This window comes from Hippocampus guttulatus, chromosome 10 (assembly GCF_054856545.1).
Source record: "Hippocampus guttulatus isolate MCC_2025c chromosome 10, RoL_Hgut_1.0, whole genome shotgun sequence".
Classification (NCBI taxonomy): Eukaryota; Metazoa; Chordata; class Actinopteri; order Syngnathiformes; family Syngnathidae; genus Hippocampus; species Hippocampus guttulatus.
Genome location: NC_141270.1, coordinates 2,769,134 through 2,795,000, shown reverse-complemented (window position 1 = coordinate 2,795,000; position 25,867 = coordinate 2,769,134). Strand labels below are relative to the sequence as shown.

Sequence of the window (25,867 nt, the reverse complement as noted above, 5' to 3'; positions counted from 1 at the left end):
TTCGCTGTCGTTCTCTCAACCTCATCAAAAAAAAAAAACAAAGACGCAGCACAATATAAAAACACAATGAACACAGGGCGGTGCAGATAAGTAGCAGCTAGCCGCTACTGGGTTTGAGTTCTGGGTTTGTATCTCAGCGCGGGGCCTTTGCGTGTTCTCCCTGTGCCTGCAAAGGCTTTCTCCTGGAACAGAAAACATGCACGTTCAATGGTATCTCTAAACTGTCCGAAGGTTTGAATCAGTACTGCCCTGTAATTGCTGTGAAGATACTAGTTAAATAATTTCTGCAAGGATCCCTTCGCTAAAATGTATTTGAAACAATGAAACGGAGCTATTCTTGGGTTGACGTTTGACTGGAATGTACCGAGATCAGAGCCAATGAGCGCCGAGTCGAGTATTTCCATGAGACATGCGAGAAAAGAGAGCAAACGGCAGGTGTGTTGCTTTGGAGACAAGACGTCAAGCCCACAGGTGAAAAAGTCCTGACTTGACTGGTTGAGCCGTAGCTTAAGTTTGTGACGTCAAGCTGGAATGTCGTTTCTCACACACCTCGTAAAACAGACACCACGAATCATACTTGCGATCAGAATACAAGAGCCTTTTCAATCCTTTCAAGGTCCCCAACAACAACCGGAGGTGGGCGGGAGGCGGGCGTGAGAAACAAAGCTTACGACGATGTATTTTCTCACGTGGTATAATGATTATAAGCAAATAACACATTTTAACGAGCCGTGACACAAGGAATGGTCCTGATAATTCACTTTGAGGCTAGTCAAGAACACTTGAACGTAATTTCTCAACCAGAAATGAGCACACAAGTTCGAATGATTCCAGCAGGCCATTGTTATTCTCTCCTGATTAACACGCAACTAATAAAAAAGATCTCATTTCAATCAGATGACCTGATGCCGGTTGCGCCTGCCTCCTAAGGCCTCAACAACAAACCGCACGACCTGTGTCATTTGAATACACCCAAATATGACCGCAAACAACACCTGGGCTGCATGACAACAATATGTGCAGTCATCACACACACTTCCGCCGTTTCAGGCGACTTAGAATACGGCACAAAATTGACAACTCCAATCGCCAAAGAACACCAAAAGCCCGTACAGTCCAACCCTCCTTCATGTTACACAGTGATCGTCTCATAGCATTAGCATCTTATAAATATTGCACAATTAGTGCATGACATAAGTGGTCATTTGAACAGAAATAATAGTTGCATGAGGATAATGGTGATATATATATATACATATATAACTAATAAGCAAATGCTTAGAGTGGAGAGAAACTCACCATCATGTTCCATGACTTGACCGGGGGAATATTATCAGCCGTGTGAGTTGATCCTCGCCTCTTCCCGACATATCGCCCTCCACCTCCTCTTCCTCCTCCTTCATCGCTCGCTCCTCCCATCTGCCTGCCTGCCTGCCTCCTCTCCCTCCAGTAAAGAGCATTAAAACTTAATGTCTCTTTCCATCTCAGGTCCCCGATCTTCCCCCTGAGTCCGGCCGGCTCCTATCCCCGAGCATGGTCCAGCTCCTTATCGCACGGAGGTCCCACCGTGAAACCGAAAGACATGCAAGAATGAGAAGGCGAAAAAAAGAAAGAAAAAAAAAAAAGGAACCGAAAAAGGTGTGTGCGTTTGCCAGGTATGATTTATGGCTACTTGCTTTCAGTGCGGGTTCACAGATCAGAGTCACGGCAAAAGGTCAAACTTCGCTCCAGTGCAATTACCGACATTGACTGCTGTGTAAAGAGCAACACGAGCCAGAGCCACACACACACACACACACACGCACACACATACACAACAAAGGTTACAACAGCAGGTGCACCCTCAACCGGCAGCACCGGTGTCCCATGACAAAAAATACAAAACCGAGCGGAAATTGTCGCAGAGTTAACATTTTTCTGAAATTACTTCAAAGAGTGGAATAATGGTGCATGCCACACACAAACACACGCACACACACACACGCACGCATACACACGGACATGACTACCAGTTTCAATTTTAATGGCAGAATATATACTGGTGAGAAGAGAGAATATACTGTATGTCTTACCTCCGACTTGTTTTAGATGTTCTTGAATTGGAAGCAACTCGGATGAACCATAATTAACATAATAAAGTGTCAACATTCAATATTGCGCATGGAGACTCTTATCGTCCAATCGTGTGTGTGTGTGTGTGTGTGTGTGTGTCTGCCACAAGGTTTTGATTTCTTTAATTTCCTGTTTTTTGTTTGTTTTTTTTTAACGCGAGGGGACACAATGAATCAGGACGCTATAAAACATGCCCGGCGAGCGGCCACGGCTTTGAAAGCGAACGGTCCGTATGGTCCCTTTGCTGATAAAATGCTTTTTTTTAAAAACTATTAATGGAGCAGAGGTCTTTGTCAGGAACTAAATACAGTTATTGGTAAACTGGGAAGGTGACAATTTAACTACAAAATGAGGGAGGAAGAAAAAAACCACTGCCGCTGAAAGTACAAATAGCCTGCTGGCCTTCGCCGCATGACAAATAACTCGCTTAAGGTAATAAAATGTTTCAAAGCCACATGTTATCAGATAGAGGGATCTCGACACTGTAAGACCACTTGTACGATATCCATCCAACGGGGTAGACCCTGAATCGGTTGCCAACCAAACGCAGAGCACGCGTCGACAAACGACAACCGCTCATAATCACACCGAGGTCCAATTGTGTTCTGTTCTTCTTGTCTCATTGTCTTCTGTCGTTCTCTCTCTCAATATTTCCGTCGGGGGAGGGGGGGGGCAACGACTGCTCTGTGCACAATGAAAAAGAGCACATGGAACAAGTGCTCATTGTCGACTCAAATGCTGTCTAATCTCGGCTATTTCGGGGAGCGAGCCGACACTGCCCTCCTCTTCCATTTCTTCAGCCTTTTCTGTCTGCTTTCTCCTCCTCCTTAATCACACTGTCCTCACATCTAATTTGACCCACTCTATTGTTATTTTTTTTTTTTGCTGTTTCAAGTCACATTTTTCCTCCTTTCTCCTCACTTTGAACGCATTTTAATATTTTGGTTGATCCCAGGCTCTTCTGCCCAAATGGTTCCCTTCTGCCTGGGTAATTAGAGGAAAGTAATAGATTGTCCGTTTGGAGGCCAGCATGCTATTTACAGTCTACACATCATTCCTTATGGACTATTTATGGAAACGACTTCCCTAATGATGATTCACAAGCCATTTCATATCGCCGTACACACTAACAATAAGAGGAGAAGCTCCAAAGTGGAACGCAGTCAACTAGCGTGACGCTGGTTGACTTCCGAGTTAAAATGCCACCAAAAAAGGTTTGTGCGTAAAGTGAATTCCTTTCTAAAATCGATTTGTGATTTTTAAAATGTTTTGGGGGGAGGGGAATATTTTAACATTCATATACTGTCTTAACATTCGAAAAAAAAAAATCTGAAGATAGCACCAAACAAAAATGTCACAAAATTTGTGGACGTATTCTGAAATGCAAACCCCCCCCCAAAACAATATGGTGGAAGCGCATTTAATTATCCTGCCTGTCACTATACGTTGCTGGCATAGATGGATGATCATTTCCCACGGCACAACTGATCCATTTAGAATGGTCAAAATAATGCTTGAACTCCAAATTGTACCACTTTTGGGAAATTTGACTGTGCTGATACTAAGTATCGATACTACTCATACTTTTCAGTCAACAAATTTCAATCAACATGAAAAGATAATTGCGACCTAAGACCTTTTTTTTTTCTCTTTCCGACACATGACAATGACCAATAGTTCGATTTCTTTTTTGCTTCGCGCATCAGTGGTTGTTCTCGGCAGTCTTCACTAGTTAGCAATACATTTAAATAAGGCCGGTATCGGCCCAATAATGATACACACCCGGCCCTACTCAGTATCAGGAGGCAAACATGCTAACCAGTAGACCTCCACGCTACTTCTGGAAGTTCCCATTGTATTATTGAAAATGCTACTGAAAGCCATGCTGTATATTTTTGAAGGATACTTTTCAAGACATCCTGTAAATGTGACTGGGGCAAAGATTGAACGGCATACCCGCCATAAATCAAGGCTGAAATGCTAAAGACGGCTGGTCGGAAACACAGCAACACTTGTGGTTGCCAAAGTGGTACAGAGTGACATTTGAGCGACCCAACATGCAGACTTAGCAGCGTGCACACGGGTGAAACGTTTTGTCATTTAAGGTCAGAAATAATTCAACAATTGGTCGGAAATGCCACACAAAAAAAAAAAAAAACTCAAACAATGTCTGTAGAAAACCAAACATCAAGTTTAAGGAACAATTATGGCAACCTGCTATCGGTCCATTTGGCTAAGATAGCAAAATCTAAACATTTGAAAGCTGAAGGGATGAACTCTGGGTGTGTTTTGCTTTTACTTTGGCTCGTTTGCAACACAGTTTTTTTTCCCTAAAAGACAACTCAACCATCCCGCATGTCACACCAGATGTCAGTACATCACACTGCACCTCATGTCCAGTGGGGATCATTTACTTATAACTACACCCACACTGAGTTTATCAGGGCATGATCAGCAAGGATGGGTGAAGATCCAGAGCCACTTTCAAGTGAAGAATAGAGTCCTTCCACTGAACTACACTGTCTGGAACACTATCAAACAAAGACCCACCGCCCCCATGGCTTTGACAACCCTGCCATCATGTCAGAGTAAAAAGGGTAAGCAGAGTTGCGCCGAGTTCTTTTGGATGCACAGATTAGTGCTAGCCAACAGCTGATAAGCGGCACATACTTGATTGCTCGGTGCTGCCTCAGCGAGTGAAAATTCTTTTATTTGGTTAGTTTGGCCTAGCATAATGAAAATCGGGTCGGGGGTGGTGGTGCAGTCGTTTACTTGCATGAGCCAGCGTCACTTAGTGATGGAAGTCATGATCCTTGAGGTATTTCACAAAAGTATGTCACCAATGTTAAGACATCTGGGAACCGTTTTAAACTGGAAAAAAACCCCTGATTGTTTCATTAGATTTTTGTTATTACGTATTCATTGTGAAAGTCTTGCGAGTGTTATGTGATACAGTATGAAGTGTGTTTTCCTACCTGGGCGAGCTCCTCTGAGCCTCCACAGGATTCTGGCGGTGAAGCCCGATGCGTCGCTGTGGGAGCGGAACCTGTGCCGGGGTTGCACGGACGGGAAGGCCTTCAGCTCTGCGAGACTGTCTCCCTCTTCCTCCTCCATGGACCCCCCGGAATAAATAAATTAAAAAAGAAAGAAAGGAAAGTTCAGAAAGGTGCCACGTTCATTGAACAGGAAAGCTGGAGCGTCTACAGCTTCCTTTCTTGCTCGGCTTGTTCAAACTTGATTCTGTGTGCGCGTGTACACGCGTGAGCCGGCTGTGTGTGTCTTCTTCCTGCGTTCGTCAACGCCCTCTCAAACACGCAGGTTGCCATGAAATGTGACTGCAGAGTGGAAACCTGTTTTTTCATGTTTAGCTGGTGCATGTGTGCAAATGTGTACATTATATTAGTGCAGTCATGAAGATACGGAGGTCATTCGGTTGCGATTTTGGTTCCAAAATAAAAGTGTGTTAGTATAAAGAATGAGCTCTACTGCCGAATGTTAAGTGATGTGCATCAATCATACTGTACGATCATACATAGTATACCATAATATACTTGCCCGATAGAACGTGAGCAGGCCTATCGTTGTTTTTCTTTTTTTGCGAATTTGGAACGATATGCAGGACAAACAAACCACTTCAATTGTATAACAATTCTGAGTGAGGCAAAAATTAGTTATTTTCTACTTAATGTTGATTTCTTATTCATCCGTTTTTGTTGTCCTTCAGTGGTATTTTTTATTCAAGATTTTTTATTGGACTGGAAAGAAAGCGCATATTTTGTTGTTTGCTTCAAAACCAGGCAACAAAATTATCAGTCAGTACTCAATAAGACCGACAGATGTCGCCAGGTCAACACCCTACGCAGTTGTTCCCACCCCCTTGTCCGATTCTAACCAAGAGTTTAATATATACATTAACACCCCTCACTCTGGACGTTTAACAATATAAATATTAATACGCACGGTACGAGCAAATGATTCATTTTACATATGAATGAAGCTAAACAATAATCAATAAAAACTTATTATTTTAATCATTAAACTTAGGTCATCGTTCCGTAAAGCCAGCGCAATCCAGCTTTAAGCGTAGAGTCGCCCATCGTAGTTCTTGCCGATCTGCGCCGCTCCTCCGCGTTGAGCGTCGCCTGAGTTGCTCCGGGTACCTCCTCCGTATTGCTGGCTGAGAGATGGGCTGAGGCGGAGAAGGGCGACCCCCACCAGCAACAGCCAGGCGGCAATCGAGGCCACACACTGCGGCTAGGTAAGGCGACTAACCTCGCCAAGTATCCGACTCGGCGTTTGACGGAACCGTGTATGTGTGGAATTTTGCTCGGGATGAGATTCGTCGCAGCAACGCTCGTCTGGGTTAGCTTGACCGGGTTAACGTGTAAAATTCACTTCAAGATACGATTGTTTTTTTATTATTATTATTCACGTTACACTATAATATATCTTTTGTGTGCTGTAGGAACCTTTGCAAAATGTTATAGCCGTTACTCCCGGGTTAACTTGAGGAACTTGCTGCTTTTATACGTGCTAACTAGCTCGTGAGGCTAACCCAGGTCTTAGTCGGTGTCGTCGGTATCTTTTTCCCGGTGCACAGTGGTATTTACCGGGTGGTAGACAGAGCCCAGTGGGACCAACTGGTCGACCAGCTCGTCTCCGAGGAGGCAGGCCGAAGCCTGTCGAACCTGTTTGGAGTGAGACGTGCCCGACTCGGAGGCAGGAGTGACCGTGGATGTGTTGGAAAGTTGACCTTTGACCCGCTCTAAAGCACCTGCATCCTCATCGCTGTTGTTGAGGCTCCGACGCGTTCGACTCAGTGGTGCCTTGCCACATCATCCCTATCTCAAATATAGTTGTATCTATTGAAATGAATGAAATGCTATTCATCAATTTCAGCCTCTTCCAAAAAATTTTTTTTGCTTGCAGAGTTGAGTAATCTTGTTGAAATGAATGCTCTCTATTTAACTTTTTCTGGGGTGTGAGCAGCAATGGGAGAAGGGAGTATTTGCGAACGAAGGGCGCAAGATGAAAGAGACACTGCAAAAAACGATGCCTTTTTGCCATGATAAATGTGCATTGTCCTAAAAAATGGTGCCAGCAGTTCCTAGTTAGCCCTAAGGACAACATGAGTTGAACATGGGGCTGTTAAACATACCAGTGATGGAACACTGATTTACTATCGATTCATCCAAGTTTTTATGTATTCGACAATAATGTGATGATAGTTGAGCGGAAGTCATAATCAAAGACGGCAATCAACAGTTGAGCGGTCGGTCTCCAACCGGCTTCACTGAGACATATTTAAACCAACAGGCAAAGAAATGAACGATCACAAAAGCTCTTTTCTTACACTAATTGTACAGTGAAAGCTCGATTTTTAACAGATGGACTTTGAATTTAATGGACAGAAAGTAGTCTCCGGTCTTCTGAAAATGCCCCATTGTACAGTAGTTGTCAGTCAGTGGCGTAATCAGCAGACGGAGACCGGTACACCGATTTTCCGTTAGAGCAGGCTAACGGACATGCCTACGAGGCGGCCATGTTGGCAGGGGCGACGGTCTCTGAAAATGTATCGGAACCCACAAACATTAGCATAGCATCGCCATAGGGTCTCTGTTGAAAAAGAGCGTGTCGTATGTACCTATTCATATCTCTGGCTGTTTAATGGAGCCAGCCCTCACCATGTAGAACATGTGCACGCCTCTCGAACATGCTATTTTTGGCACGGGATACAGTTGCTTTTTGTCAAGCCCTTCTCTAATGGCATCCAATTGTATTGGAGGTGAAATGGGAAGCGCTGTAATATCGCGTCTCATGAGAGCAAGCAGCTGCATGTTATTATCCTCACCCGGAGCGCCAGCGAGGTAAATTTGGATCCACTTTAAAACTTTTCAAGCACTTTCAAGCTATTTGATATTTTATTCGCAATTTGTTTGAGCTGCACTGGATGGTTTTCGAAAATAAAATTGGACTGTTTTGATTGTTTGGATTTATTTAACCATCCTTTAAGCAGGAAAAATCCCAGTGAGATGAAAAACCTGTCTAATAATGCGCAGACAACAAATGTGTGCTAACAAGACGTGTATTCATCATAGAACTTGTTTCTGCCAACACATGCCGACACAGCGACACTTGTGCTACGTTATGACACTGAAAGCGACGCTCGTGTCGCTCAACGACACTGATGTCATTACTTATTGTCAGACGGGGCATTGCGGGCAGGATTTAAAAAAAAAAATTAAGCATTTGTCTGTGGCACTGTTAGTTTCACTTGAGTTTTTATTGTGTATGTGGTGAGACCTCCAAATAATCTCATTTTTGGTTAAGTACTTGTGGCTGTGTGGTGTAAATTGACACGTTTCCCTTTCATGGTTAGAAAGTGAGGCAATCAATTTGGGGTTTGGCAGTTGAGAACACCTTGCTGGCTCAATGGACGAGTACGTTTTCGCTCAAGGCCGGCGCCATCCGCACCCGCCCCGCCGCCCACGAGGAGTGCGATTTTCTCAACTGCCATTCTCGTCCCTAGAAAAGCCACAAAAGCTAATTTTAAAGTGTTGTGTATATCTACTGTAAAAAAAACAACAACAACAACTACTTGACCATATCCTTGTTAGAATTGCGACTGTAGCTGTTCCGCACCAAAAATGAGTCATTTTGAGCCTTGTACCAAGCTGGTGGTAACTGGACAGTTAGGTTTAGCTACCATGCTCAAAGGCACCCCAGCAGTGCCCCTTCTTATAACCGTTTGTCCGCAGATGGTCTCAAACCAAACCGAACAGACTGCTGCCCCACAAGAAACGTGCAAGCTCACATGCCCCCACGGCAGCTGTTCCTTACAACAGGGGCTCGAGATGACCGTCGAGATGAAAATATTGACTCGACCGAGGTTCCCAGCTGGCCTGTGTGTTTTTTTTTTTTTTTTTTTTAATGACCCTTCGTCGTCCCTGCATGACCAGTTGGCCGCCACGTGACACCGGACACAAAAGCCACGGCATAGCAAATGTTGGCTTTCTGTCCGAGCTGCCCACCCACGCAAGAACACCTCCCTCCTCTTTCGTTGTAACCTTCTGCTTTTGGATTTCATGTCATGCTTGCTAAACAGAAAGCTTAGTTCGCGATGCACACAGGAAAATTAGGAAGATTCGGCTTTAAGGTGACAATTCCAGGACGAACTTGAAATTCGCAAACACGGATGGAAACCTCTGTAATGCTTTCGAACCAACAGTGCTGCCGATATAATATGCAGAGTGCCCAAGAGTGCAACAGATCTACTTTAGCAATTAAAAATTGACATGGATTTATTTGTCTGACCCTAAACCTGATCTCAGCACCCTATTTCCAGGCTGTACTTAACAGACGCATCTCTCACAGTCACCTAACAATCACTTCTTGTGTCTTTGTTTAAATGCTTATCTTCTCCTGGCTCTGTGTGTGTGTGTGTGTGCGTGCGTGTGTGTGTCTGACTATTCAAGTCCACGTAGCGGCTAACTGAGATGCTCTCGCCGCCGCAGACTCTGTTGCCGCACAACAACCGGACCTTTTGTTGTCCACCCCCCCCCCCCCCCCCGCCCGCACGGCGCTCGTAATGCGGCGGAGAAAGAGCATCTTTATCTGCCTTTCTTTCCGAGAAGCCATCTCACTCGCGCAGTCGAGCAGCTTAAACCATCTGAAGCCACAGTACGCTGACAGTAATGCTACGCCCACACACAAAGGACTTCATATGGGGGGGGGGGGGGGGGGGGTCATACAGACTATCCTGAGACTTCATTATTTATCCATGCATTGGCCAATTAGACATTTCTCATTTGAGTCAATATTTCAGTAAGAAAAGCATTAGGACACACCCACAGGGGCGGTATAAGACAGACAGACAGGTGGCTAGATATATTGTCTGTACAATATAGATTTCCAAGTTCCTGTCAGAGGATAAATACTATATGACAGAGTATTGGAATGCGTTGCTACACCATTTGTGTTTTTGTACCATTGTTTACTATTTCCAGGAGTGCTGCTTATTGGCAACTTGTATCTCGGGAGGCCCATCTTTCAGATGACTTGTGTCTCAGGGCACAGCTGCATTTATTTACGTGTTTTTGTGTTGGTGTAGTAGTGCCCTCAGATGCCACCAAAGGCCCGCTTCATAGGAAAGTATTACAAAGCAGTTGGTTTTGAACTATGTTGAGATGATGTGTCTCGTGATCATTGCCTGGTGGGGAGGTGCAAAGTTTAATTTGTGAGTGGAAGTTATGGAGGTTGCATTTGGATGTGTATGCGCACTTCTGGTTCATTTTTTTTCAAGAGAGGGACCGGCAATGGAAAAGGCTCGATCCTCTCTGAGCCTCTGCTTAGTTCTTGCTATCTTTAATAGTGTGTGGTCCGCAGACCTGAGGCGCCGGGCAGGGGCGGAAGAGCTCAGAGAGGTAAGGTGGGCCGCAGGCCATTTAAAGATTTGAAAACAAATAATAGGATCTTGAAAAAACTCAAAATTGCATAGGGAGCTAGTGAAGGGATGCCAGAGTAGGAGTAGGAGTTACGTGCTCCCTCTTACGAGTGCCAGTAAAGAGGCGAGCAGCAGCATTCTGGACCACCTGGAGATGCAGAATGGAGGATTGGCTGACCCTAAAGTCAAGTGAATTATTTGTAAGGACAATGTTGTAAGATGAGTTTGAAATGACAGTAAAATATTTTGGTGGTATGTTGAAAGTTGAAACCATTAATGTAGGGAATTCTAAGCATTTTGGGGGGTGTCAGTTACTGATGGTTTTTCACTCATCGTAATAGCGCTTGTACTGAAGAGCTGGGCCAGAGATGTTTGCACTGCTTTCTTACATTTCAAGAAGTTCCACGTCTTCTATGGTGTTCACACGGTTTGCCATCACTGGTATATTTCTGCGGGTTGAGAGAAGCGTATTTTTCCACAGAATGTAGGTCAGACTTGAAATTGTGCAATTTTTATGGGCTTCCCGTATACACGCCAATGTAGTGTGCCTGATTGCGACGCAGCATTCAGGTGTGCGTCACATGTCCGCAGGTTAAATTGTGCTCGCCGCCTCGCTCCGCCTCAGCTCCCGCAGGGGTTTACTCACTCGCCTCGATTTTTTTTTCCCTTCCGTTCTCCCTTTTTATTTTTGTCTTTCTTCATTTTGCCACGCTCAAGTGGGCGCTCAGGTTTAGGGGAGGGGGGAGGAGATTGAGTGGGCCGGCCGGAGGCTTGCCAAATCAGATGCAAGCGCGTTTGGGAGGGGATAGTGCGAATTGGGAAAAAAAGGAGAGAGGGAGAGAGAAATGGAGTAAAAAAAAAGCTGAAAGAAAGAGCAAGCCAGGGTGGGTGGAGGAGATGGAATAGAATGTGACGGTGTGTGTGTGTGCGTGCGTGTGTTACTGGGGAAGAAAAACAGGGACGTGCCGAGTAAAAACAAAAAACGGGGAGAGAGAGAGAGAGAAAGTGGGTGTGTATGGTTTTTGTTGTGGGTCACGTGATCTTCGCAGCACACTGAGCCCTCGCTGTCAATCACAGCAGAATTATTGTGGAACAGTCATCAAGAATTACAGCCAAGACGACGACAATTTCTCATTCTCATCTTAATTTCCTCTTTTTTTTTCCCCCCATCCAGGAATTCTTGTTTGCCCTTCTCCCCCCCTCCACTCCTCTCCTCTTGCGCTTTTTTGGCCGGAGCAGGCCAGGGAATGTCCCGGCGGCGCCATGCCTTACGTGGACCGGCAGAACCGCATCTGTGGCTTCCTGGACATCGAGGAGCACGAGAGCAGCGGCAAGTTCCTGCGGCGCTACTTCATCCTGGACACGCAGCAGGGCAGCCTGGTGTGGTTCATGGACAACCCGCAGGTAACGGCTGAGTGGAAGGGGGAACGGCGCTAGCTTAGCACGTAGCATCTGGACGATATCTGAGGCATGCCTTGCCCGTGTTATCAGTTGTTATCAGGCCGCGCGTAGAAGCGTAGGTAGACTGTGAGGCCACGGTCTTCTACGAGCATCGGTTAAGTGGCGAGAGGCGATCGGCTGGACCTCGCCGTCGTCGCCACGTTCCGCAGCCTTTGCGTGGCTGCGTGAGTAAGTGCTCAGTTGTTACATGAAGTATTCAGAGACGGTGTAGCGCCGGAGAAAGTTTGAATAATTCACCGGCTCGCTTTCTTTTTATAGAATGCAAAGGCTTACATTTTAATGAGGTGAAAGTCACAATGGCACAAGTGAGGCGCCATGACAAATAAGCCTTCAATCCACCTACTTTTCATTGATGATTATTTATGTCTTCCTGATTTTTCTCGTCATTATTCCACAGAATCTTCCGGTTGACGCCGACTGCGTCGGCTCCCTCAAGCTTACTTACATTTCAAAGGTAGGCCAAACTGTCTTGTATGAGACTGACTTGAGACAGCAGGGTGACCTAGTTGGTCTGCCTCACCGTTTGGAGGTTCTGGTTTATGTTCTTCCCTGGCTTGCATACTCTGGCTTCCCGGATGGCGACTAACATGAGATTTTGTCAATGAACTTTTTAAAATTTTGCGTACCAATGACAAGTTTTGTTCTCGTCCAGGTGAGCGATGCCACTAAGTTGAGGCCGAAGGCGGAGTTCTGTTTTGGTAAGAGAGTTTCTATTCTTACATGTTTCAAGTCTGTAATAAATGACTGAGATGATTTGGGAGGCGGGGCAAGTAACAAAAGGGCATCTCGTGTGTTTGTAGTCAACACACAATGAGGCAGAAGCGACCACGCGGCAGCTGAGTTGTTGGTTAGCGTTGACATAACTTTGCCATGATAGACATTGTTGTCAGGTCGTGACCACACAAACTTGAAACGAAAACTCCTTTTCAAGAATTTCCCTGTACATGTGAAAACCGTATTGATTGATTGATCTACCCCAAAGACAAAACTTCTTTGTTCAATGCATTCTATGCATGCACCATGACCACATTTGGTGTATGGTGTGCTAACTTTCGAATAGCCTTAACAATGACATCATCAGACACTTACAAGCATGCTCGCTGTTTGTTCGAATGACTTCACATGACTATAAATGTCGTATTACTTTCTCATTTACAGTACGAGAAGGTCCAAGTGTACATAGACTTGCGTGGCTTTTTGGTGAGGCTGAACTCAAATTTGTTTACGGACCACAAAATCAACCAAACTGCTGTGCAAATCATATCGGTGAATTTATCAACTGTCCATTTTTTTTTTTTGTGGCAGCTCCCTCGTAAACGTCTTTACTCGATGAACATAACAGCTGGCTCAGCACACCGTTGGCTAGAGGGGCTATCCCAAAAAACACAACTTTTGATGACATTTCCACCTTGAAAAGCTGCAGCACCAAACGACTGCATATGTCGATGACACAGGCACACGCTATCTCACATTTCACGAATGAGGCTATTTTTCCTCCTGCTGGCAGCCCCGGTAGCTTGAAACAAGACCAGAAACGCGTAACCATCCACACCTTTCCATTGGAAATGCTAAATTTGTTGCCGTGCATTTCATCTGTAGCTAGCAAATTTGAATTGAGTATGCAAAACAGATGGGCGATGATTTCCAAGAATTAGTTTTTGTCATTGTGTTTGGGCAGAGCTTGGCAGCGAAGTCGGATGACTCGCGATGAGACAACAAAACGCTAGTAACCGCGCTCCACAAGGTCAGAGCGAGACTAAAAGCCTCTTGTGAGTGAAGAAGGTCGCAAACCAGAAGACATTCTTGGCTCACCTTCGCTTCACTGCTTTAATCGCGCAGGCCGGCGCTGTCACAAGCTAATGAGGAATCAATATTAATCCGCATTTGTGGTCTTTGCTAAAACACAACACAGTTTGAGTAAGCCTCTAATCCCGTTATTGTTTCTCGTCCTCCATTTTGGAACGCTTCAATCGCAGGAAATGCTCGTCTGTGACAAGAAGTTGACTTATAGGGATCTGTGTGTGTGTGTGAGTGTGTGCGCGCTTTACGGAGCTTCTGACAGGATGTCGCCACTCAAATCGGAACCTGATTCGCAGATGTCAAGGGGTTATTTTTAAGCGCCGTTTGCAGGCCACATGTTTTTGCATACATCAATGGATCCCGCCGCTCCGCCTCTTCCTGCGTACGCCCCAGCAGCGACGCCAAACAGGCGGTGCCCGGCCGCGCACGCACTGTATGGCAGACAGAGGTCACACTTGCAGATGGCTTTTAACAAAACAAAGCAACCCCCCCCCCACCCCCACCCCCAAAAAAGCGAGAAACCCAACCGGACAGTGTGCCATTGTATCTGGTGCTGACACACCATCCTTACGCTGGCGGGGCCCACGTTCGTTTCAGTTTGCGGCGATGACTCACACCGGGTTACTCCCGCATCTGTCGGGACAGCACTACGCTTCCGCGGAGCGACCAAGAGTGCAGCTCGGTTGGCGCGATTATTTACGGCAAAGTGGGGTAAAGTGGAAGAGCGAGCTCTCACCCGCGCACAATTACCTGACCAGATGTTGACACAAGACGCCGCATTTAGAAGAAAGTGAAGGTTTCTCCGCGCACATCCTCTGCGCTTATGGAAATGGACAACCAGAGACAGGATGTCCTAAATACTATGCTCCCCTAGCTAATCACCATCTGACCTAAAAATACTGCAGCGGCGCTACGAAAAAACATTTGAATATTTATTTGAAGTCAAGTTTTTTTCCACCCCCACCACCATCTTTGTCATGCTGAGAAATGTGTAGGTGGTTGCACAATGAGGCAGTTGACTTCTGCAGACTCATGCACAAGTAGACCAAAAAAAAGTCTTTCCGAGTCTTCTTTTGTTCTTTTTTTTTTTTTTTTTTTTTTGAGAATGTCTTTGTGATAGCAGGGTGAAACGAGTACCGGTACTCTTAATTGTTCGCGATCACTTTGGAGCACGGTGAAACATGACCTTGAGGTTGTACTATTTGAATAATTTGCCACGTTGGGGAAGGTTTTTACGTTTGGACGCCTGACCTAAATGTACCTCACGAGAGTTTCATGACTATTTCTTTTGACTTTCAATGAGATGTCTGAGAGGACTGGCCAGGCCTCAACAAGCGGGGTTAGGAATAGAAATGATGTAACCACTTAGTTGTGGTTATTGTCATCAACTTATTTTTTATTCCCGACTCGTAATGCAGAGGTAGGGAACTCCGGTTCCTCGAGAGCCATATCCTGCCTGTTTTAGATCTCTCCCTACTCCAACACACCGAATTCAAATGATCAGGATCATTTCAGGCTTCTCCAGAGCTTGCTGATGACCCGATTGTTTGAATCAGGGTGCGTTGGTGTGTAGGAGACAGGATGTGGCTCTTGAGGAAGCGGAGTTCCCTACCCGTGGTGTAGTAGTGCAACCATTGTTTGAAAATAGCTCTGGATCTTCACCGTGCCTAGCTGTCACATCACGGGCAGAGAAACTCACTGACTTCTGTGGTGCAGTTTAAAAAAAACAAACTAAAAAAATCCAAATCAGATCCTCACCAGCAGCCCGGATCGTATTTTTGTGTACTTCTTGTCAGCATCACACTTCCATAGCAAGTCTCACGCTTAACCCTACGCTCGCTCCGTTTGTGTTTGACTTCGATAGTCATCAATGCTGGGATGAGGAAGGTCTTCCTGCAGGCCAACGATCAGCAGGACCTGGTGGACTGGGTCAACGCGCTCAATAAAGCCACCAAGATCACGGTGAGGCGAACAAAGACGAGCGCGTGACGTGCGCTTCCGCTCTTTTGAACTCGGATGAACCGCTCTTCTTTTCTGTCGAGTCACTCGAAGAAGGAAATGCGCTTTATTTCTCGAGGGGACTGAGATGATGAAAGTCCATGTGAGTGAGCGCGACTTAACAGGATGCTGTGTAGTTGTTAACCGGAGTCCGGGGATAAAAGGCTGCTTGGCATCTTCGCCGTGCCGTGATGCCTTGACATCCCGGCGCAATCAGAATAAAGTGCTGCAAGAGTCTCTGTGCGCAGATGTCAGTTTGCACAATTTGTTTGAACTTTGAATTCTTCACGCAAGGAAAAGAGTGTTTTCCCATCATTCGGCCTGTGTCTGCGTTCTCCTCAGGTTCCAAAAGCCTCCGATAGTCAGCAGAATTCCGAGAACCACAAGTCTTTGCTGGATGCCGTAGGACCCAAGAAGCAAGTGTCCTATAAAACGGAGATCATCGGAGGAGTTCCCATTGTGACCCAGACGCAGGTAAACAAAAGCTCACGCCGGTGTCTAAAAGGCAAACAGCTTTTGCCTGAAAACTGAAAAAAATGACCATTGGGGGGGAAAAAAACCCCAAGCTGACCACATTCAACGTTTTATGAACAAAACAACAAGTCATTTTTTGTTTCGGGCTTATTTTTAATAGCTAGCGGAGCAAGAGATGAAACTAATATGACAGTAAAGCGCAGACCCAAGTGTCTCAAACTTTTGAAAAATCCTGGGGGCAATGCTATTCCACTCCAGTCCTGTAGGTGGCATGAATGCGGGTCATTTAATTGTTTTTGCTCAACTATGGAAGGAAAAAAAAAACATGGAGGGCATTTTTTTTAATTGTCCAGTCCCATAGATGGAAATAACTCAACTCAACTGTATTTATAGAGCACTTTCGAACAGCCATCGCTGCACACAAAGTGCTGTACATGGAGCAACTAACATATACAACAGTAAAGCAACAAATCAATAACAAAGACGGAAATAATGTGATCATTAAATTGAATTGAGACAGCGCAAAGGAGAGCCACTTCTTGGGCTAGCTTACTGCATTCCAGTCCCACGGGTGACATTGTCCATCACAAAAAGTTGCAACTTTGCGATTGTCCTGATTTGACTGGTTAGCACTTCTGCTTCACACCTCTGAGGTTCTGCGTTTGATTCTCGGCCCTGGAGTTCCTGTGTGGTATTCTCGGCATTGACATAAGGTTGATGGAAGTCAGCCGGGCGAGGCTCCAGCTCAGCTGTGACCGGAAAAAAAGAGCCAATGTCCTTCACATCATTTTTTTTTTTGCACAAGCTCACCCAGTCATCCTCAACCTTTCCAGCATGAAGGCGGCGACGGGGCAGAGCGAGCGGAACGCGAGGCCATGCACCGCTCGCACAGCCAGCTGCCCTACTTCCTGGGTAGGCCGACCCAGGACCATACGGTCATCAAGTCGGGCTACTGCGTTAAGCAAGGCGCCGTGGTGAGCTTCTGCCAATCCCTTCAACACAGCATCAACAGTTCAACACAGTAATCGTATTATCGCAATTAATCCAAATTGAAGGATGATTTTGATTTGGGCTCCTCATGATGAAAAAAAAACCTTATCGTCAATAAAAAAAAAAGATTACGTTGCCAATCGGCGCGGGTATGTTTGCAAGTTCCTGCAACCGTGTCGCTTGCGGCAAACCTATGATACGTATTAGGGCTGCTGGACGGTACGTTTCATATCTCGATATTCATGCCAGATATTTCGATAATGATATTGTTATGGGTTCAGGGAAAACGAAGCAATATTTTTTATTATTTTATCAAAACAGCACAAGTTAATGCACTTGACGCCAACACACACACGCACACACTTCTGTTGTAGCATAAAATGATTTGTTAAAACGCAGTACCAATACAATATGAATTTAACTCATTTAGTACCAGCCAATTCTAGACCAAGTCTGAAAAGACGTTTAAAAACGTCTTTGGGAGTGAATGAGTTAATGTTCTTTTTTTTTAATCGTTGACTTTGTCTGAAAAAAAACTCTCCTTTCCACATCCTTTTGGATTGATATTTTGAACCCCCTGAAAAAGAAAAAAAAATATATATATATATACATACAGACACACACACACGTTTTTTTTTTTTTTTTGGATTGATTGATTTTTACCCAATTGAATGTGCTCCAAATGAAATGTCTGTTGAGTGCATATCGTGTAAAGCAACTCGGCAACAGCAATGTTGATATCTAACCTCCACAATTTTTTTTCCCCCTTCCCCAGATGAGGAACTGGAAACGGCGATATTTTCTCCTCGAGGAAAACTCCATGAGCTACTTCAAGTCCGATCTGGTAAATTGGCTCTTGAGTTACAACACGCTCTTTAGGAATCTTGTGGGGGCTTTTTTTTTTCTTTTCTAAGTCTGTGACACTTGCGGATAAGAATCAGCTCTGCAGTTGCGAGGGCAGGCAAAAAAAAAAAAAAAAAAAAAAGCGGCAAGCACATCGCGCCGTGTCCTGGCATGTTTTATCTGCAGTCAGAGGAATTTCATCGGCCTCCCTTCACATGTCCTGTCATGCCTCGCGCCCCTCCGGCCTCCGGTCCTCCCTTGTCAGTTGAAGTCGCTCACGAGCGCGCGCACACGCATTGTGATGAGATAACAGCAGGCCCCGAGGACGCAGACTCTGTGTCTGCTGCAAGACGGGGCTCATTATCGGCTCGGGATTTCAGAACAATGCGCTCGAATAAATGAAAGCGTTCATCGCGTTTTACCGTTCTCCCACCTGCAGGAAAAAGAGCCGCTGAGGATGATCCCGCTGAAGGAAGTTCACAAAGTGCAAGAGTGCAAACAGAGGTACGGAACAAGTGAAGTTCTTCGCCGTCTGGTTTGAGAGACGGTAAAAAAAATGTGACGGCGTGACCTGTCCTTTTGGGTTGCAGTGACATTATGATGCGTGACAATTTGTTTGAGGTCGTCACCACGTCCAGGACGTTTTACATACAGGTAACTTCTATCGTCGAGTGAAATGAAATAATTGTCGTTATTGATGCCCGTGCGCACGTGCCCCTGTCAGTCTCGTACGTGCAACGTAGCTGCAAAGTTTTCCCGCACGCTGAAAGTTAACACTCGACTAAACTTCTCTCTCTCTCAGGCCGACAGTCCAGAGGAGATGCACAGCTGGATCAAGGCCGTTTCGGGGGCTATCGTGGCCCAGCGTGGACCCGGGAGGTCCGCCGCCACAGTACGTGCCACTCACTCCACAGAACATCATGAGTAGTTTTTACTTTGAAGGGACGCCAAACGCCGTCGACTGCACAGCTACGGCCTCCGTGAAATCAGAAGCCTCGTTTCCGATATGCGGTTGTGTTCAGCTCGGCTCGCCACGGTGCCATTTGATGGCTTGCGAACGAGCGGGATATCAAAACTCCCCAAAATACAGCTGTTACACTCGTGCGCTGAATTGTCTTACGATTGAGGGAGGGGGGGGGGGGGGGAAGCATAGCAGGGCATAGAACTAGAGCTGGAAACCAGGCTGCTACTCCTTTGCTAACACGACTCTTTCGAAAGAGCAAGGTGACTGGCCGTCAGCTCAGGCTGTGACCGGAGCATGCCAATAGGTGAGTTTTCCCCAGCCCAAAGAAGTTGTCGGCTTCCAAAATTTGGAAGTAAGCAAGCGACGCAAAATTGGCAAGGGTCTCGTCGGACGCTATAAAGCCGAATAGTGCCGCCAGAATATAGAAAAAGGGGCTTTCATGCCGTTGTATCGTGCATGCAGTGGATGTTAATGACTTGTGACTGACCCCCCCCCCCCCCAGACGTGCCTCACCGCATGCCACATGACTTCAAACTTAAATAATCAAGTCCGGACGGAGCCTCGCGTCACTAGCAAGGGAAAACACTGGCTCCATTTTGTCTTTTTGTTTGGACACGTGTGTGTGCCCGACGCGGTGACACAGCTGTTCCCTCCCCCCGGCCACCTGTTGTCTTCCTGTCTGTCTCTCTCTCTCTCTGTCTGTCGCATCCTTTCGTCCCCCGTCCTCCCTCTCTCCTCAGGCAAGACAGCCCATCTGCTCTAACCCTGCTTTGCGCTATGTTGTTGCAGATGCGGCAGGCCAGACGGCTGTCGAACCCCTGTATACAGAGGTATACGTCTCGAATTGGGGAGTGCAGCAGCACGTACGTCAGCTCGTCTTTAAAAAAAAAAAGCAAAAAACAAAACAAACCAAAACAACCCACCCCTTCCTTTTGAAGCAACACCTTTTGGTTTTTACTGTTAACGCTGTTTTCTACTCACTGGCCGGCCCCGCCTCCTCGAGCGGATCAGATCTCATCACGACGCTTCTGACGCTCCCCCCCCCCCCCCCTCCCCACTTCTCAATAAACCCGACCACACCCTGAATATGGCTGATAACCCATCAAGAGCTCCTGTTCTTCCCTTCACGCCTCCCGCTGCCTCTTTCATGCTCCTCGCCAGACGTTTGGTCACGTAGGCTTGCCGGCTGAGTTAACTCGGCCGGCGAGCGCGGCGCACGTGCAGCCAAAGAAGTCAATACATGATCTACCCCCCCCCCCCCCCCCGCCCCCACCCCCACCCTGGATCATTCTGCCTTCCTCCCGCCTCTTTTGACTTGCCATGATCAGTTGAAAAAGACTGCAAGCACACACCAGCGCACACTTGCTACACGAACGTTATTTCCTTCTGTTCTCCGTGCGTCTTTCACATCCTCACCCTCTCTCTTTCTCCCCCCCCCACCCTCCTTCGTTGCCTTCTATTTCTCTCTGCAGCCTGCTGCAGCTGTGCACCTGTCTTAGATGTGTGACTTCCTGCTTGTGTCTCCTCCTCCCTCCCGTCCGAAGCCTGTATGTCTTTTTCCTCCCACCCATCCTTTTTTTTGTAAACGCAGCAGTATCGTTTCTGTCGTTGCGCTCCCACGCCTGCCTAGCACTAATTGTGTACGTAACATCCTGCGTGTACTGTACATGTTTCATTTGTACCCAGGGGATCCTTGGTTTATGGCGGGCGCCACATTTTCGAGGTTAATACGTCAAGAGGGCCTGTGCGGTTACTGCCGTCCTTCATGTTTTTAATTTTCCAGTCGCGGAGGATTTGGGCCTGGCCCAGCCCACGAATAGCCAAAATTTGCGAAAAAAATTGACACCCACTGAAATGCATTGTGGGGGGTGGGGGGGGGGGGTTCTCCCAAAAATGCTCATAAACATTTGATTGAATGTTTGGAAAAGAGAAAAGGAGATGGGGATGTTACGGCGCGAGTCTCGGTTAGACTACGTGCATTTTTGGGTTCCCAACTCTGTTCCATCATAAACCGAGGACCCCCACGAAAATACAAAACGGTGACAAAACTTAACTCGTGGTACTACGAGTCTGTGGAAATTCCAAAGTAGAATCAAATCCATTCCACGATGCCGATTGACTTCCAGCGTCTTCTATTTTCCAACATGAAATAAATCAAATATCAATTGAATTCTGAGCTCAAGCTTGCCGTCACTCAGCATTTGGAACACGCCGGGCACATGCTGTACGTAAGATGTCACAGATTTATGACAGTGAAATAAATGTTTTGGCTTGTTCAGCCATTTAAGTTGGCGTTTCTAAACCACTTTGGCATTCACAAGCACAACTTAAACAATAATGCAAACGAGCTGATGGTTTTCTCACGGCGACTTTTCACATTTCATGAAAGAATATATTTCTAAAATGTCGATTTACATCATCAGTCACGTCCTTGATGGCGACAATTGTAACACCGGAGCGACGTATCTTCCCGGCATGATTGGGAATTGATGACGTTTTGCACTCTTCCCTCCAAAATGTTAGTCGGCCTCCAAATCCTGCACGAGCGCAGGCTCGTATTGACATGTGACACTTTAGCGTTTGTGTAAGCAGCATTTTGGCCAGACGCCCGCCGCCGTCGCCTGCCTGCGGCGTCTGACCGGTGTGCTGTGTGTTTCCAGAGACTGAAATCTGAGAGCGACAAGCTGCTGAGCACCGATGCCTCCTAAGGCTTCCTCCTCCTCCTCCTTCTTCTACTTCCACCTCAGCAACATGTCCTGACTACCAAACTAAAAACCCCGCTGACTCTCCACTCCTCCCACTACCTCTTCTTCTTCTGCTACTTCCGCCATCTTCACTCTAACAATGCTACCGTCCTCCAGCCTGCCAGCACCAACACTGCTAAAGCCTCATCCAAGCCTCAAAAGAAGGCTGGTCTCATTTTTTTTTTCCAACACCTTTTTATTCGTATTAACCTCCAGGACGCGGCTTCTTCTTTAATTGATTTTGAAATCTCTTTTGATTGTGTTCTGCAGGAGCACAGCGGCCGCTCCACATTCTACCGCAGCCCCGCGGGCCCCCCCATCCCTCGCTCGCCCGTATCCGCCGCGCCACCCCGCCAACCAGATTGGGGCGATGCCGGCGGCGTCGCGTGCGGCCCACGCTCGCAGCCTGGCGTGGGACAGCGAGCACTTCATGAGCCTGCTGCCCCAACCCGCTCGCAGTCGCACCCCGGCCCGCCTCTCCCTGCAGGAGACCCGCCTGGCCAAGTGAGCCAGTGCGCCGAGGAGTCGCCGTGGCGCCGGCGCAGCGCCCTGGAGCCGCACGTGCCCGAGCCGCCCTTGGACCTGGATGACGCCGACCTGCCGGTGAGCGAGGTCTGACCAAGGAGTTTTGAAACGCCAAACGGCCCAACGCGACGAGTAAGCTTTTCCGTGGACACGAGGTGGCCGTCGCTGAACTTAAAAGCTCCTCCCTGACCGGTGCTGTCGGTGCTAACGCACACACGCAAAAGTCGGGTTATCCTCTGAACTCGTGTGCCAAAGATGACCCGGTATTTCATCTACAGTCCACCTGCTCATCTATTAACTGTGGCGTATTTATGTGACAAGCTAAATGACTCATGGGCACTTTTCGCTGTGACATCAGACCACTTCAGCGCAGTCATTTCCTGGACTTACCTTCATATCTGCTACGTATATTCACTAATGGTGTCATAATGAAGAGCTAAAAATAAATAAATAAAATGAGCGAAAAGAAGCGTGAGACGGGCTGAAGAAAAAAAAAAAATACGCCGGCCGAGATGCTAAAATGTTAATGTAAGCAGACCGGCGAGCAATCATTTTTATTTGTATAGCTCGTTTCATGTACAAGACATTTCAAAGTGCTTCACATCAAACATTAAAAGCATTACAGAAAGAGAAAAGAAATATTAAGCCGTGACTAAAGTCATCGAAAATATTGAAAGTCATTAAAATCAAGCATCAGTCTCGATAAATTTTAAAAATGGCGTACAAATGAGGATCAAAAGGAGACGAGGAAAAAAAAGAAAGATAATTCTGCAGTAAATAAGCTCCGATTTAAATGAACTGACGTCAAACTCATTTTCGGAGAAACTGCCGTCTTGGCTGATTAGAATACCGTAGGCAAGCGTTAATGCTAGTGAAACTATCGAGCATTTCTGAAAAATTTATTATAGCAGCAGTGCGGAAAGAATACGACCTGCTCATTTTTTAAAAGAAATCTTTTCATTTTGTTTTTATTTGGCGTACTGAGCATTGATGCTATATTTATTGGATTAATTTAGTCTAAAATTGCTTTTGTTGATTCCAAAAAAATAAGAATAATTTATATCATTTCATAATTGATGAATTGATCCATTTTACATCTACCGGTACTTTTAATTGAGTAAATAACTGAATAATACGTTACAGTTGAATTCATTCTACAAACCCAATTCCAATGAATTTGGGATGTTGTGTTGAGCACAGAAACAGAATACAATGATTTGCGAATCCCATTCCACCAAAACTTCATTGAATACACCACAAAGACAAGATATGTAACCTTCAAACTGACCAGCGTCAACGTGTTGCAGCCATAAAGTTTGAAGGGAATGATTATTCGCTCAAAACAATAAAGTTGGTCAGTTTGAACATTAAATATCTAGTAGTTTATAGTGTAGTGCATTCAGGTCCGAACTTCGTTGGAATTGGGTTTTTAAATAAAATGTCAAAATGTGAACACAATTTTTGAAATATTGCATATACATACTTCTTTTTATTTTTTAGTTTATCTATTGGATCCATTTTAAAAATCAACTGTAGCCAAGATTGGTCATTCGCGTTCATCGGACGGAGTACGGTCGACTCAAACTCAGCCCTATTCGCAATCTGGTCCACGAGCCTTCGTTAGCATTCCAACTGTGCCACTAAACTGGAGCGTCAAAGTTAACAATTAAAGCGCTCATACTGTACCCAAAAACGGCACTGTACATCAGATCGTGGTAGTTTCACTTACGTCCTGTCGGTGTCAGTAGAATGCACGGAGAAAACTATTGTCGACTGTTAAAACCAATCAAGATGACAATTTCAGCCGTCCGAATCGGAATGCTAATGCTAAACACGCTTTGTTATCACAAGTAAGATTCAAACTCACTCACGTTGTGTCTTCATTAAGTTTGTTAGCATCTCCTGATATTAGCGAATACAGGTAGCAGAAGCAAATGTCGCTCAGGGGGGAGGATCCAAAGTGGTCCGGCAGCATTGTGGAGAAAAAAAAGCTCATATTGTCTTTAAGGATTTCGAAGCTGCGTTTAGCTTCGACCATTAAGTGCCAAGAATAAAAAGGGAGCATTTAGGGATCCCAAAAAACAAAAAAAGGACTGAACATGTTGTCTCTCTGAATATAAATAAGCTGAGTGCTTCTTACACTCTCTCAACACTGGATTGAACCTGTTGTTGTTTTTGTTTGTTTGTTTGTTTATGTCACTCTCAATCTTGCTGTTTTGATTTGTCACACATAGATTCCAGACAGTTTTAGGACTACCTGCAACTAACTATGCCTAATAGTATAAATGCTTACGTCATTTTTGTGTGTTTTTGCAAAACATCAAAAACACAACAAATTCACACTTGGTGGATTTCCATGATCTACATCACTGAAAATCTGCACAGACGTAACGGAAATCCCCCCCCCCCCCTTTTTTTTTAGAAAGCACATCGCTATTTTGTATTGCTGTCTTACATTATGTTAAAAATGACTTCGGCTAAGACGCCATTAGGTTAACAATATTAACACGTGTGTTGATGCTAAATGTGTGTGCTTGTATGTGTTGCTGCAGCTGTATTTGATTTTCTCAAGAGTTTGAAGACAAATTTTTCGTCAAGCTCAATTAGCCTCACTGCTAACACTAGCACACCAGTCTGAGGCACTGCGAATTTTTGTTCCTCGTTGTGCTGTATTCTTTTTTTTTTTTTAATGTGTTTTAAACAACAGGGATGGGCAATATAATTGATTAGTTGTGCAGTATTGTTGTTTAATCACGTCATCAAGCCATGGAGAAAAACGGGAGTGTTCAGTTCTTGTTTTATTCTTAGCTAGCTTGCTATGCTTTCTAAAGAAGCACAATACATTGATTAATTGCCCGTTTCTCGAGTGTGTTCATCCAGAGCCGCTCTGTGTGCGCGTGCGTGTGTTTTTAGATTAAAGTGGTGTGATTTATTTTCTTGTTTCTTTTTATACATACATATATATACACGGTATAGTACATGTCGGCTTCTTTGTTTTATTGGCAATGTGATAACTGTAGCAGAAGCTCTCTCCACTCGAGTCCAAGATACAATAATCACCGTTCAAACTTGATTCCTTTCACACCCCGAGATATTTTAGCCTCCATTCCAGTCAGGTATCATTGCTTTGGAATCTCTCTATTTATTATGTGGATGAAATAAACACATTTATTTGGTGTGCTGTCCATCATGTGGTTGTGGTGAGCGAGAGTTCCACTCTACCGGACTCCCGCTGCCCTCTTGTGGTGGGACAACAACCTTCACTGAAATGCACTTCCCTCCACCTCCAATTTAAAACGTACAGGTTCAAAACATGTTTTGCTGTTTTTTTTTTTAAAGATATGTTATTGATGCAGACTTCTCGATGGTATCACCTAGAATTAATCTATAGAATTACGTTCATATTTTATGGTGGTTGTAAACGTTGTATTGGAATGCATAGAATCTATGAGATGTCTTGAAAATGTATGATAAGTGTCATTTGATTGGGTATCGTTTGTTTCACTCTATCTC

At 45.5% G+C, this 25,867-nt stretch overlaps 2 protein-coding genes across 9 annotated transcripts in view; one reads left to right on the top strand and one right to left on the bottom strand.

The window, feature by feature from the left end:
- phactr2 (phosphatase and actin regulator 2) overlaps positions 1 to 5,554 on the bottom strand; it is a 23,325-nt gene extending 17,771 nt beyond the window's left edge. For 2 of the 4 annotated variants that reach the window (XR_015101975.1, XM_086121461.1), the window contains exon 1: positions 5,088 to 5,553. Coding sequence is in view for 3 of the 4 variants with exons in the window: in XM_086121461.1 (XP_085977587.1) it covers positions 5,088 to 5,226 (139 nt within the window). In the remaining variant the exon portion in view is untranslated. Of the gene's footprint in view, positions 1 to 1,299; positions 3,757 to 5,087 lie in introns of those variants that run through there. The other 2 variants (XM_086121462.1, XM_086121465.1) reach the window with 2 other exon arrangements.
- Positions 5,555 to 6,210: 656 nt separating this feature from the next.
- LOC147198894 (pleckstrin homology domain-containing family A member 1-like) lies at positions 6,211 to 25,530 on the top strand. 5 transcript variants are annotated; one of them, XM_086121470.1, is made up of 14 exons: positions 6,211 to 6,370; positions 11,730 to 11,959; positions 12,414 to 12,470; positions 12,669 to 12,714; positions 15,681 to 15,778; positions 16,157 to 16,288; positions 17,122 to 17,262; positions 18,054 to 18,122; positions 18,561 to 18,625; positions 18,712 to 18,775; positions 18,924 to 19,013; positions 19,875 to 19,948; positions 20,558 to 20,632; positions 21,746 to 21,915. In XM_086121470.1, the coding sequence occupies exons 2-14, from the start codon at positions 11,819 to 11,821 to the stop codon at positions 21,750 to 21,752; spliced, it is 1,059 nt and encodes a 352-aa protein (XP_085977596.1). In that variant the 5' UTR covers positions 6,211 to 6,370; positions 11,730 to 11,818; the 3' UTR covers positions 21,753 to 21,915. The 5 variants fall into 5 exon arrangements, with proteins under 5 accessions (XP_085977596.1, XP_085977595.1, XP_085977594.1 ...); XM_086121469.1 differs by lacking the exons at positions 20,558 to 20,632; positions 21,746 to 21,915 and adding an exon at positions 22,100 to 25,530; XM_086121468.1 differs by lacking the exon at positions 21,746 to 21,915 and having other exon boundaries at positions 20,558 to 21,737.
- Positions 25,531 to 25,867: the final 337 nt, after the last annotated feature.

What these genes read in the sequence shown, in the direction of transcription:
- LOC147198894 (XM_086121471.1), top strand. Translation starts at nt 11,819, where the DNA reads ATGCCTTACGTGGACCGGCAGAACCGCATCTGTGGCTTCCTGGACATC. An exon ending in CCAGGACGTTTTACATACAG is followed by an intron (nt 18,776 to 18,923) that starts GTAACTTCTATC and finishes TCTCTCTCTCAG; the next exon opens with GCCGACAGTCCAGAGGAGAT. An exon ending in CTCCCTCCCGTCCGAAGCCT is followed by an intron (nt 20,633 to 22,099) that starts GTATGTCTTTTT and finishes TGTGTTCTGCAG; the next exon opens with GAGCACAGCGGCCGCTCCAC.